We start from the raw sequence: 14406 nt of genomic DNA on the forward strand, positions 1-14406 counted from the left end.
CTTCTTGCTACATATGCTTTGCATGTTCTTGGTGAGAAAGAAGCTATCACTGTGATACCCAAGCAGAAGCAGTTCTGAGACAGGGAGTTCTGCATTGCTGCTGCACTGCTGTTGCTGTTCAGAGTCTTGCATGTCTTGTTCTACTGCTCTGAGAAGCTGAGCACCAAAACTGGGAAGCAGTACAAGTGATTTGAGATGCTAGTCTTCATCGGTCAATTTCCTGTCTTCATTGTGAAGATGCATACATGTACTAGTGCTTCCATACATAATCTACAACACTTTCACTACACTCCTCAAATGCACAGAGGAAGGGAAGCAGCACAGACTGTCCAAGAGGTTGGGTTAAGAATGTTGGACTTTGTAATTATCATTTAAGAAATAGTGGACTTATTGGCAGCAAATTACTCTTCTTTACTGTAATCGCCACTGGCTTGGACAATGCCTACAAATGCACAACCTGTGGAGATAGCGGTGAAAAATATGATATTGGAGGAATGATACCACAAATTATCTATAGCTCTATCCAACCCACATTCAAGGGTATTACAAAATGTCTGCCCTTTGTTTTAATCATGTCATATCGCATTCTAATAAGATTACATTTTTGAAATATGTTGCCAGCTTGACTGTCTTGCTTGTGACTGCTTTATATGTCCATGTTCAGTATCATAACAATAGTTTAAAATAAAAATAACGAAAGGTAATTTACTGTTAGAAATGAAAAATAAGACTTTTGTATACATATAGTACAAATTCAGCAAACCACTTACCAATGTAGAAAAAATATGACGGACAAAAAACATTAAATAGGTCAAAATAATTGGAGGAGACTTTGTATAAAGTGGTATTTGACTATTCACAGGAGGATCATAACATATTTCATCTTCTACCATTGAATAGCTTCGAAAAAATCTTCCAGTGACTCCAACAAAAATATAATTTCTCAGCAGTAGCGGGCCTCCCTTTTGGTTGTTTCCAGCAGACCTCCAGTTCTGCCTCAAATGTGTTTTTCCATCTGATGGACTATTAATCTATAGTGCTTGAACTTCAGGCTTGGAACTACTCTAACACAGCAATGAACAACCCATGCATTCTCTCATCATGCACTGTTGTGTGACGAAGGCAGCTTAAGTTTATCCTCACAAAAAAAGTCATTCAGACATGCTAAAAGATGTCCACCCTACATTTGGAAAATGTATATAGACATTTCTGTTTCACTGACTGTCTTGTGTGTTGATGATGCACCCAGAATTAGCCAAAAGAGTCATTCAAGGTATCTTTCAAAATTTTACAAAGTAACAATTCAAAAGTTGGATTTCCCCAATTGATTATGAACGATAATGAATGATTAGCTGTTCAAACAGTCAGTGATAGAACTTTGATTGATAAAACTGTATCTTCCCATTGGATCAGGATGTTCCTCTGAATGTATTAGTTGTTCTCACCAATCACATGAAGCACCACTGGAAGTAGAAGCACAGGCTGCTCAAAGTAGGTTTTAGAAAAGGTGCAAGAGGTTAATGCAGAGAATTTAGAGACTGGCATGAAAGATCAATAAGCACCACAAGAAAGAAGAGAGCACTTCTACAGAGAGATTAGAGTTGTAGTACAATTCAATTCCAAAGCAGCCAGAGATTACATGGTTTGCAAGCAGATCCCATAGCTCAGTCAGGAGAAGGAGGGAGAAGTTGAGATGATAAGTCCCCATGCAAGCAATACTCACAGGAGGCCTTGGAATGCGGGACTGCATTGACCGGGTGCCCTTGAGGAGAGAGAGACACAATTCTGGGATAAGACAGAGAACCATGTCTGTGAACCTGGGATCATTGTGCTAATCTTCAGCCCTCCAGGAAGCTATGCAACCCGGCGTGGCATTAGAGGTGTCCAAATCACTCCATGTGTGGTACATCAAGGTCCACAAGAAAGATAGAGTCTATTCGTCAGTTAATACATATGAATGATATAATACAGCCACAAGAGCTCTTGTACACGATTCAAGGTAGATTTCCCTCACCTTCCCAAGCACTGTTCATATTAAGGCAGCAGCTTTTCAGTATTCCACAATGTTAGTGGGTGAAGACTTTTTTTGTGGTTATATTCACACATGCAAGGGAGCACTATTAACATTAATATTCACCCTACAAAAAATTATTTTCACACACAAAAAGGAAATTGCTGTGACTCAATGTTTTACCATAATTCACCTTCCAGGTGTCTCTAAATAAAAGAAATAGTATTTTCTAGCTGGTGCACAGATGCCTCCCCAGTGGCCTCACCGTCTCACTGTGTATCTCAGTTCCTGATGGTATAAAGGAATAATGGTCCCTTTCAAGCAAGGTTATACAACGCAAAAATACACAGAGATACAATGGTATTCATGTGTATGAAATCCAAATGGAAATTATAAGTTTAATTAATAAAGAAATAAAAAAGCCATGGGCGTTGGGCAATGTACAACTAGAAATGAAGTCAACAGAACTCAGGCATTGCACAACATGTGACTAAAATACAAAAAATAATTAAGCAACAGATACATAGTACCTTTGCTTATAAAAAATTAAATAAGTAAACAGGTTGATGTCAATGTACATAAGTCGACGATGTTTCGATCCCTAACAGAATAGGGGGATCATCATCAGAACATAACGAGTTATGTCTGGGAAAATACCTGCTGGGAGGAAAAAAGAAGAGGGGAGTTTCACACAAAGTATAGTTTGTGTTATGATACACCCATGCATTGTGACTTTAAACAAGCATGGAGGTTCCAAGTGAATTGTGATCCAATAAGGACATGCAGATATGTGGCTAATGTGCACCACAAAATAACCTATTGAGCACACTAACAGTCTCTGGGTCGCTGTAAGTTCTTACACAGATGATCTGCCCGCGCTGGTTGTATGCGGTCTTGATTGAATAACGGTTGTATTTGGACGAGGAAGCTTTTATAGCTCAGCTTTCATATTTATTTTATTACTTATTTTGGGCTAACTGTGTATATTACTATTTTTTTGTATGAGTTCTATATAGCGCAAATTCGACCCGAAGGTATCAGAGTGCTTTATATGAGCACTAGTTGTGCTACAGACAGACACATTCATTTTGGTAAGGCACTGGGAGATTACGTGATTTGCCTAGAATCACAGGATGTTGAGTGTCTATGCCGAGGTCAAGTTGCCATAGCTTCGAGGTTAAGCACTCTAGCCGTTAGGTCTCTTCAGGAAATTCTTGAAGACACACCATAGCATAATTTATGTCTTCTGTGACATGGTTAGGTTACAATCTTGATCTCACTCATTATAGCGGATAAATGCATCACTACCTGGTCTGGTTTTATCTGTTAGTGTATGGTGCATGGGTTTATCATAACTCAATCTATGCTACGTGTGTAACTCCCCTTTTTTTTCTTCCTTTTCCTTTGTTTCTCTTTTCTCTTTCTTCACACCCAGCAGGCATAACTTGTTGTGTCATGATGATGATCCTCCTATTTAGTTAGGGATCAAGATGTCATTGACTTGTTACCTTGGTTTTAACCTGTTTACTTATTTACATGTTGTGCAATGCATGAGTTCTGAAGTTCTATTTACTTCATTTCTCGTTGTATATTATCCCACTTCCATGATTTTTTTTATTTAATGAACGTATATTTTCCATTTAGATTTCATAAACACAGATATCATTGTATCTCTGTGTATTATTGCTTTATATGACCTTGTTTGAAAGAAACCAGTGTTCCTTTAAAATTGCTTGTACTCTAGTCCCTTATTAACTTCCTGGGTTCCCTTGTCTCTATAACATCAGTACTAGATGTAGCAAATAGCATCTCAGTGTTCCTGTACTGGTGCCTCCTACCTTTTTGCAGCTGTATTACTACCAGTCTCTTCATTTCACAACTTTCTTTGTTTTCCTAGTGGAACCAGCTGCATTGAAAATGAAATGCATCCCAATACACACCCTTCCACTAAACACACACACAGGCAGCCATTTCTTAATGTGTGGAGGTCTTGAAGTGGTTGCTGGGCAGTTTTCTGGAGAGTGTATATTTACCACTAATGTCCACTGCCGTTAGCTGTACTGCACTTCTGACTGTATCGCAAGTATTCTTTGAACTAAACTTGGATAAAAACGGATCCCAAAATGTACCTTCACCAAGGCTGAATTTAGAAAACTCAAGGAAAAAACGTATGGGGCAGTGTGCACAATAAATATCCAAGAATTAATAGAACGTGCGCTAACAAAACCTTATATGAGTATTACTAGCTTAAAGTTTCCCCTTGTCCAGACCTGAAAGACTTTTTTGCTTAAAATAAAGATCCTCTTCTGTACCCTAATTGTACAAGGTAGTTCAAGTCCAGGATACTTGAGGTAAGCTATTGGCACCCGAAAAGATGCTGTGAGGTTCAGTTGGTAAACACTGATACGGATGGGATCTCAGTGGACACTAATGGATCTTGAGGAAATCCGCAGACTTCCATGTCATGACTACTCCAAATTGTTTCAACCTGTGAGAAGGCCTCTAAATTCCAATAAAGAACGCAATGGCATAGAAACAATATTACTGGTTGCCATCTTCAATCACACCTATAGCAGAAAGAGTCTGCTCTTAGCCATTTGGTATCTGCTGCATGTCTCTGATCACTGGCTGGGCTGGGTGACAGTTCATTTGTGTATTCCCTATAGACAGTCTCACACAAAGGAAGGCTGGGAGTCACTTCATGCATCTTCCTGGGAGGATGGCAGGAAGGAGCTTCCCACTTACACCTGAATAGGCTGTGCTCTGATCACACACACAGGGTGGTGTACCCCCCGCAGTGAGTCTGGAATCAGGGCAGGATAAAAGGGTATGTGTGCACTTCAATGACCCTTCTGTGAAGTCACACCCACTTCAAAGGCACCACTGGGTATCAGTACTGGACCTCTGACCCAACCAACTCAGTACACTTCTAGACCTGAAACGACTTTGCCGAGAAGGACTGCTATGCTAAGGACTGCTGCTCCCTGGTCTTGTTTCCCTGGAAGACTGCTGCTTTGCTGTGCTCTCTGCTGCCTGCTGTTCCCTCTGACTTGACCTTCATCACCTGTCCCAGAGTGTCTCCAAGAGCTAGCTGCCTAGCCCCCTGTTCTTCAAAGTCTCAGGGACATCAAAGTCTTTAACCCAGCTCCTGTGTATGGTTCATTGGAATTGAACTCAGGTGCTTGCTCTAGTGGAAACGATGTACTCTCTGCTGCAATGAGCAGACACATCGCTGCTGTTGTGGAAAAAGAATCGGCACATCGCACTTGGAGGCCGAACATCGCCCCCAAAACTGCTGCATCAAAACCGTCGCATCACTGCCACTGCTGACGGATGATTGATAAATCCCTTTGTTTGAGTGGAGAAACTAGGTGGATCAACAACAGAATCAACACACCTCGGAACCGGTGCTTCATCTTCGGAAAACACCATGGCGCCATTGTTGCTTGGAGAAACCCAACTCATCTCCTTGGCAGTGGGACTGACACCGCGCATCACTTGCCTGCACCCCGCATCTCATTGTTTTCGACCGAGGATTAAGGTGCATTTGCTCAGCGGGCCCCGTGTAGGTCCTGTATCCAGCCCGCTCTTCATCCCGGTCAGCCTGAACTCATGACTTTGTCCCGGTCTGGAGTGGCCTATTAACACTGCAAGAGCTATTTGCTTCTAAGCACTATTTTTACCTTTAATCTTTAAATATTCATATCTATACTTCTGCTTATTAGATTTTTGTCCTTTTGGTGTTGTTTTATTTATAAAATCATTCTTTATTTTTCTAAACTGGTTACTGTTTGATGTATTACACAAATACTTATTGCCTCTTAAGTTAAGCTTTCTGCCCTGTGCCAAGCTACAGGTTAATGTATGGTGTGTATCTGACTTACCCTGACTAGGATTGTGGTTCTTGCTTTGAAAGGGTGCATACCAGAAATCACTCATGCTCAAGCCTTCTCCGGGTTTTCCTTACCTTCTTTTTAGTATCATCTACTTTCTCCTCAGGTGGGGTGGGGAGTTCTTCAGGTTCAGGGGACAGGACCGGGGGCAGAAGGCTGGAGAGGATCTCCTTGACCGGGACGCTGTCAATCATTTTCATGAGGGCCTGCTTCCTCTGCTCCTCCTCCGCCTCCTCCTCCTGCAACCTCCGGAGTTCTCTGTCATCCTTGTCGTCCACCATAAACCCTTCCCACAGGTCACTCTCCTTCTCCAGTTCAGCCTGCAGGTAACAAGAAAAGCCATCTTGATATAAAAATAAACCTATTTTAATGAATGGAGTTCAGAAGCACATATTGATTCCAAGGATGTTAGACTGGCACTCAGGTAGTGTAGTATAGCCCCTTCATGCTGTACACAGAATTAATGTAGACAGGCACATTGTGTTCTGAGAGGCAGACAGCTACTGTAATGAAGTAACAATAATGCTAACAATAATAATGACTACATTTGGAGCCTGAGTAAAATATGCAATTTTGGATGAGCAGCCATTGGGAATGACTGAGAGACACGACCAACAAGGGTGACAAGTCCCTTTTTCATTGGTGTCCATAGAAAATTGGACGGCCTGTGGTTCTTGATTGGGTACAAACCTGCAATGTATATATTCATTCATTTAGCATTCATAACATTTCTATCAGAGAAGTACAAAGGAAGCAATTTGACTTACAATAAGAAAAATATATATCTTAACAGCAAAATGGGGCAGTGAGACAGAGCTAATTTGAGTCTTATCAATTGCATATTTTTCAGTCTTGGAGGGTATGACTTGCACCAGTGGGTGGTGGCTGTGCGTTTTATCCACTAGACTCTCAGCACAGGAACAAAGAGCTTAGAAAAAGTGCAGGCTGGGAATTATGTTCAGCAGATCTTAGCTTCAGACTGGAGTGCATCAGGCTAGGGCTCTGAACACAGGCCATTGACTCTGACAGTGATGCAGCAAGCTTGGTGGTGAGACCTAATGAGAAGGGAATGTACTGAGGTATACTGTACAAGGTCCTACTGGTGAGTGGTGACACTTTCCAGTGCTCACACTCTCCCGCGCACAGTTCAGAAGTTGGAGGTGAGTACACGCAGATTAGTGGCTTCCGTGGACTAGAGCAGACATCTTGGCTGTTCCACACTCATGTTGTTCCCCAAACAATGCACAGTTTCCTAATAGACACTTGTGCATACTCATACATAGACACATTGCTCCATACTTATGCTGGGTGCATAAGCTTCATTTCCACAATAGGGTGCAGTCCCAGCTTACACATACTTTGTTAAAGCTCATTCTTCCTATTGACCAACAACATTTATGACAACATAGAATCAGCTATCAGCCATTCTAATATACTAAATGACTCAGAATTGTCTCTAGTTCCAAGTTGAATTATCAATATCAATATATCTCCACTTACACATACCTGCCCCCTCCACCACATGTGCACATACACTAGACAGACGGCTGTACAGGACACCAGTTCATTCTTCCCTTGCAATCTGAAGTAAAGCATTTAGCATAAGAACTGCTGTTGGGGAATTTTAACACATTTTTCAAAAAAACAGACATGTAAGAAGTAAACATGCACTGATACCTGCAGCTCTGGGAGAGCCAGCTCCCTGTGCAGCTTGTCTTCCATCCCAAACTGTTCATGCAGCATCTGCGGGGGCCACAGAAGTCGAACCAGCACCGAGTTGGGGATAAACCCATAGGGGGGGATTGGCAATTGCTCATTCTTGGCGCCCTGAGGTAGAAAGGAAATATTAGTGATATGAAGCTCGGTAGACTCAGAAAACAGGAGATGGTGGGGATGAGAGGCAACAAGTAAATAAAAAGGAAGTAAGAACTACATGAAACAGACAACCTCAGAGCAGATAAAGAGAGAATATGTGAGGGGAGAGAACTAAAAATTAGAATCCAGAACTGAGAAGGGTGAACACTGCATGTGGAGAAACCACTACAAATTAGAATCCAGAACTGAGAAGGGGGAACACTGCAGGAGGACAGATAGGATTGTAGCTAAGGTGAAAGAAAAATAAAGGAGAAACACAGAACTGGGAGCATGAAACAAAAGGGGTGCACAGTGGAATACAAAACAAATAAATGAGTTGAGGTGATCAGAGATAGGAACAGCAGTAGGAAAGCCATAGCTTCCCCTCAGACAACAAAGGGGGAAAAGTAAGAAGCAGACAGGTGACAACAGGACCATAATAAGGGGTCGCTCTGTGGGCGAGAGGTCTGTGGTCATTCAGGACTAGAAACTGACTGGTGATGGCAGCTTAAAGGTAGAAACCATTGTGACCTCAACTTAGAATGACCACTGACCTGATGTTTAACGGAAAGTTAAAAAAATGGTTGAGATACAGCAACAGTGTGGACTGCAGAACCATTTACTACTCATCTGGGCACACCATTTCATTGGTCCGTTTAACGAAGAGCTGCCGCCATCTTCAAACATGACTGCTTATAGCTCACTGAAGTTACCTTGCAGGTGAGGGAACAGTCAACCCATATAAACAGTTGCTTGAAGCCAGCTTGCACAGCGCTATATTTCACAGTGTGCCTCTGCTAGCCGCACTGATGTCAGTAAGATGAGCTCAACCACAGGAATGGCATCTCTTCTTGGTCCGCCTGTAGCCTGCCAAGGCTGCCACTCTATTTCTTTAGTGGATCCAAATGCTGTGTCTGATATGGATCTCCTGTTGGCTCACCATCATTAGCAAACATATGCAGTAGGGGCCAAGGAGCGGCGCTTAACCACCAACAATGAGAATTAATCCACCACAGTGTCTCTTCAGGAGGAGTGGTCAATGCAGAAGAACATGTGCTGCAAATGAGTAGGGAGTGAAGGAAGAGGAAGGCACATATTTGTGTAAGTATAGTTATGCAAGGAAAAGTCACATTGAGTGCATCTCAATGGATTGGTTATGTTTCCATACCCAAAGTGCCATGGCAGAGGCATCCTCTCCAACAGGGCCTGAGGGGAAATATGTACAGGTGCTCAGGGTCACAGACAAACCTAACCCAAAGCAGCAGAAATCCTACCAACTGTGGCTTCCTGGCAACAGAAGCGAATCCCAGAGAAGAGTAGACCTGGGCAAAGCACTACGCTACGCTCGCGTAGTTTGCGAAGTTTGCGCAACTTCGCACTACGCGAACTGCACGTAGCACAGTGCGAACACGCGTAGCATAGCGTAGTGCAGCAGTCATTTTTTGCTCGCTCGCGGTCCTCAACGTCAAGTTGGCGACCGTAAGCAAGCAAAATGACATCCTGGCGAGACTTTTTCCTTTTTCACGATCAGCAACATCAAGTTGCCGATCGCGAGCGTGGAAAATAAACCTCCCTGCGAGATTCTCAACGCGGCGAGGTCTGGTTTCTCATTGCGTATGCTGGCGCCCGCTCGCGATGAGAAACTACCAGTCCGCGTTGAGAAAGCTGCAGCTCGAGTGAAAATCTCCTCGAGCGGCAGAAAACTACAGCTCGCACTGTGCAAGATGCCGTTTTCAATGATTGCACGGTGCCGAATGCTTGTCCGCATTGTGCAATCATTGAAAATAGCATCTTACACAGTGCGAACATGCTACTACGCAGTTTGCGTAGTGCTACGCGTAGCTTGCATAGTGCGAAGTGCATTTCGCGTAGCTTCACGAAGCGCTACTTCGCAAACTATGCCCAGCCCTAGAGAACAGAACCACTCCTCCCAGTCAAAGAGTCGAGCAGGAGGAAAACAGACGTGAAAGCAGCACCACAAGCTTGAGTCCGTTAGCAGCCGATGTGTGTCAAAACAACGATGGGATGTATGACGTTACAACGCAGGCTATTACAACGCCTGCCTTTACAACGCGGTTTTTACATCGCAATCCATTACAACGCATAGTGCTTTTCGGTGTTGGATAGTGAATAGTTTAATTTACTATTCCAACTCCAGTCCCCGTGGACACTAGGGAAGGTGTTGGATAGTAAATTAAACGTATTCCTTATCCTAGAGCGCCCCCCAGCGCAATGCGTTGTAATGGTTTGCGTTGTAATGACCGCGTTGTAATGGTAGTGCGTTGTAAAAGTTTTGTTGTAAAGGTTGTTTACCAATGACGGAAAAATGAAGGAGCAACAGAGGAGTCTGGAGAAGTTAAAATGGAGTCACAAGAGAGAAAGGGCACCAGAAACATTGAATTAAAATGCTGCTCTATTTTTCATTTAACTGTCATTTTTACCCTGTCCACTTCAATGATGTATAATGGCTGCTTTTGTGATTCAATTTGCCTGTACATGTAAGGAGAGAGAAAAGCAAAGCTTGAATCATGAATTGATTGGGTAGAAGACCAGTGAAGAAGCAAAAACTGAGAAGGCACCAGAGACTGGAACTAGAGGTTACAAAGGAAGGGATGTAGAAAATGGCTGGCTGGAAAGGGATCCTAAAAACTGTATCGCAGGAAAACATAGATAACTGTGCAAATAGGAGAACTCTGTGGAGAGAAGCAGGAACCAAGAAGAGATCCCACTCTCAACTATGTAAATAGAAAACCTCAGGTGAAGGTAGATTATGCTATGTTAATTCATTTTATAAAGTGCAAACAGTTGCCGGAGGCGTCAAGGCGATACTGACTATCAGAGCGAGTGAGCAGAGTTAATAGGCTGAAGCCAAAGAGAGCCCTCCGGCTGTGTGACTAGAAGACATCAGCAAAAGAAGAGCAGGAGCGACAGAAAAAAACAGACCTCAGTGGTGTGACTAGAAGATCTCAGAAGAAGAGATGCAGAAGCCAGAGAGAATTCAAGCTTTGTGACTAGAACACCTCACACGAAAAGGGACAGGAGATGCAGAGAATCTTAATGTGACTGAAAAACCTCAGGCAAAAAGGGACAGGAGTCACCGAGAAAGCCTCATATGTATAAAAAGAAGAACTCAGATCAAGAGACGCCGGAGCCACTGAAGGGAACCTCAGTTCTCAGTCCTGTGCATAGGAGACCTCAGGTGAAGAGAAACAGGAGTGGAAGAGAGAACCCAGCCTCTGCTGTGTGACTAGAATACCTGAGGAGAAAAGGGACAGGAGCTGCAGAGTCACTGTCTACAAATCATCAAACAGGACTGGCAGCCACTGATAGAACCACATCTATGGGAATAGAAGACCACAAGAGTAACATGGCAGGAGATACAGAGAGAACTAGAGCAGTGTGAACAGAAGACCCGGGTGAAATCAGGAACAAGAGCCACAGTAGTGTGAATATGAGACATCAAATGAAGCGAGAATGGAGTTAAAGACACTCCAGAGAGTGCAAATAGAAGAACCTCATGTGAATAGAAACAGGAGTCGCAGAGAGAACCCAACTCCAGCTATGTGAATAGAAGAGCTGAGAAGGAGGGGCAGGAAGTAGAGAACGCCAAGTGCACAGTTAAAACACTAGAGATAAGGAGAGCTCGACAAGGAGAGCGATCTCCAGGACTAGGCACAGGATAAAACAGGTGGGAGTTAAGAACTAGTGAGGCCAGGAGGTTCTCTGGAAGTGGTGAAAAAAGAGCACAAGTTCCATTAAAAGGAATCTGTAAGACAGCAAGAGGAGACAATTCAGAGTTGGGTGTGAGGCTCTACAGGCTACACACGAAAGCGCCTAGTGTGGCCCAAAGCTTACAGGTATGGCTTGAACAGACTCACAAATCCAGACACACGATGTTTGGTGCTGACAGCTATGGAAATTCTGACTGAATCCAGAGATCTGAGGGTTTTGTTGTCTATTGACATCATCTCCAAGACACACAAAAAAAACTCAAAGTCTCAAATAGAGACTGTGTTTTCATTTTGAAGAATGTGAAAGGAGATGTATAGTGAAATCGTCTTGGACACTGAGTTCCAGATGTAGGGTTGGGCGTTGACTGACGGATAGTTGCAAACAGTGGATGGCTTGTAGTTCTGTTCCTGAGACCTGGTAATTGATAAAGTGCTGTTACTCTTATCTCACAGGTTGTTTCCCATTATCAACTTGTGGGCATCCTGTCAACTTTTGGCTTCACCAGAAGCTGCTTCCACAGCTGTTGGGAGCTTTGTACGTGCATCCTGTATACCTATGTGTGCATCATATGATGCTTCAGCCTTTGCATGTATGTGTGCCCATGCCACTATAGGTATGTTGTACAACACATCTCAGTGGAGTGGTATAAAAAGACGTTGCATCTGCCACTGAGTAGGAGAGTGGGTTGATGTTTTCTTGCTGGTTTCCAGTGGCCGAATATCAGCCATTTACTTAAGTACGGAGTCCTGGAGGAAGACCGCTAGGTGGAAGACTTTACCTCCATGCTCTTTCAGGAGAAACACAGATGTGCAAAGTTTGGCCCTTGTAAACCCATGCACTTAAGCTGAGAAAAGATTAGGCATCATTATAGAACACAATCCTCCTCTGCCAGAAGGTGGTCATTACTCTTGGAAATGCAAATGTTGCCCATTTAAGCAGATAGAGCAGGTCCGAGAACCAGACTTGACAGGCCAAACCATAGATAGCTGTATGTACAAGAACCTGGGCTCTTCTTGCTCTCCACAAGAAGGCCCAACCATCCAGCATCTGCCCCCTCCCCGGGAACTGTGCAGCCTACCCATCCAAGAGGTGAACCTGGATCTGGTGTTCTGGCGAGTTCCTTGCAATGCGGCCCTACACCTGTACTTTGAGGAGTGGAAGGTCCCCACAATCTGCAGAAGAGGTATACCACCAAAAGGTTAGAGTCATGTTCTGTGCATTGAAGGTAGGAACCATGGATGTTTAGAGTTGGAAAGCTTGGAATGAAAGTCCAGTAGCCGGCCTTGACGTTGCGCCATATGACACTACAGGGAAAGTATATAAAGCATCATGTGGGGCGCTCCCTCTATACAAGGCATTTGGATCCAAGACACCTCTGGAACTACCTTGGTCTGTTGGTCAAGAACACACCCACTACCTGTTTGCTGGCTGTTACCCTCGGTGGAGGATGGGAGCTTTTGATAAACTTGAATTTAGAATTGCCATTATTAATGGATTCCTTTAGATGGTGGCAAAGTTGAGGGCATAATTCACTGAGAACTCAAGACTGTAAACATCTCTGAGTGACCAGGCTAGACGGGTCTTGGCCTCCTGCCTTGATGCTGCCTGGAAGAGGCAATGGTCTGGGTAAGCCTATTAGTTTCTGCTATCACAGCAACACTGCTGCTGTGCCCGAGATCTTGGTTAAGACCCAAGGAGTGGCACTGACAACAAATGCCAGTGTCCTGCACTGGTACTGCTGGTTTTCCATTTTGAAACTGAGGTACGTACTATATGCTTTCAGTGAAGTACAGAGAAGTAGGTGCCTCGACGGTCCACACAATACTGCAAGAAGCTGCCTTGAGTAGCTGCCAACACTCGAGCCAACATCATAAACATCTGCATGGGGAGACATTGGTTCAGATTGTAGATGTCCTTTCCTTCATCCTTTCTGGGGGAGGTATGGCCTCCATTGGTCGTGCATGGCCTGGATGTGGTGGCAATGAATGATGAAGATCATAGGCATTCTTCACTGCTAAGAAGATTCATGAATTGGAGGTTAGCTGTGTTACCAGATGATAGTGGATGTCAGTGGATTCTAGCAGGGAATAATTCGCTTACTCGAAGAGATTCCACAGAAGAGTGGATGTCCCTGGGAACATTACTGTCATGTCTACACATTTGTTGTGGTCTGGTATCAGATGTTCTGAAACACCTTATTTCCAATTTCTTGTATCCTGAGGACAAAGCAACATTAGCCGCTGGCCTGGAATTAAAGGACTTTCTAGCCTTGAATGCCACCAACTGCAGCATGCAGAAAGTCTTAGTAGTTTCGGTGCATGGTACTCAGAGAAATGGCCATTGCCCTCTTGTTCTGCTGAAGGACCCCATTAATAAAAGATTGAACAAATCTTCCCATCAACCGGAAGGCTGATGATTTTCTGCTCGCCCTCATGTTTAAAACTCAAAAAACTACAGAAGTTGAGATCCTCAGCTATCTCTGAAAGGGGTGGTGCCTCCCTGTGCTTTCACTTTTATCAATTGCCCAAACAATACAAGGGAAAGGCCTCCCACGCTTAATGATTTTTGTAAGTCATACGAATGAACTGTAGGCTTCAGATAGAACTAATCAAGTTGTGCACGTTAACAGTCTGGAACATTGGAGCCTCAGTACAAAGGGAGCTAAAGCCCCTGTCCCCTGGACCATGTACACTGAGAAGCAGTGCCTATGAAAATACTAAAGATTGTTAAAAGTATTTAGGAGTTCCAAAATGAGTGATTTCACACTGATGCTGCAGTTTAGAGTCCAGTGCACCATAACAGAATGTCAAGTGTCCAGGATTGCAAGATATCAATCAGCTCAGATCATGAGCTTTCAGTCTTTGAGGGGAGGAGCACCGGTGCTCCAGCTTCATGACCACTTGTGTAAGTAGAGGC

The 14406-nt window shown here is 43.6% G+C and overlaps 1 protein-coding gene across 4 annotated transcripts in view; it reads right to left on the reverse strand.

Moving 5' to 3' along the window:
• WDR97 (WD repeat domain 97) overlaps nucleotides 1-14406 on the reverse strand; it is a 357055-nt gene that overhangs the window by 154401 nt on the left and 188248 nt on the right. For 3 of the 4 annotated variants that reach the window (XM_078686528.1, XM_078686526.1, XM_078686529.1), the window contains 3 exons: nucleotides 7582-7731; nucleotides 5979-6224; nucleotides 1724-1762 (listed from right to left, as the gene is read on the reverse strand). In XM_078686528.1, coding sequence (XP_078542654.1) covers nucleotides 1724-1762; nucleotides 5979-6224; nucleotides 7582-7731 — 435 coding nt within the window. The remainder of the gene's footprint in view (nucleotides 1-1723; nucleotides 1763-5978; nucleotides 6225-7581; nucleotides 7732-14406) is intronic. The other variant, XM_078686527.1, reaches the window with a different exon arrangement.

The sequence above is a fragment of the Lissotriton helveticus genome, chromosome 4_1, assembly GCF_964261635.1.
Source record: "Lissotriton helveticus chromosome 4_1, aLisHel1.1, whole genome shotgun sequence".
NCBI lineage: Eukaryota > Metazoa > Chordata > Amphibia > Caudata > Salamandridae > Lissotriton > Lissotriton helveticus.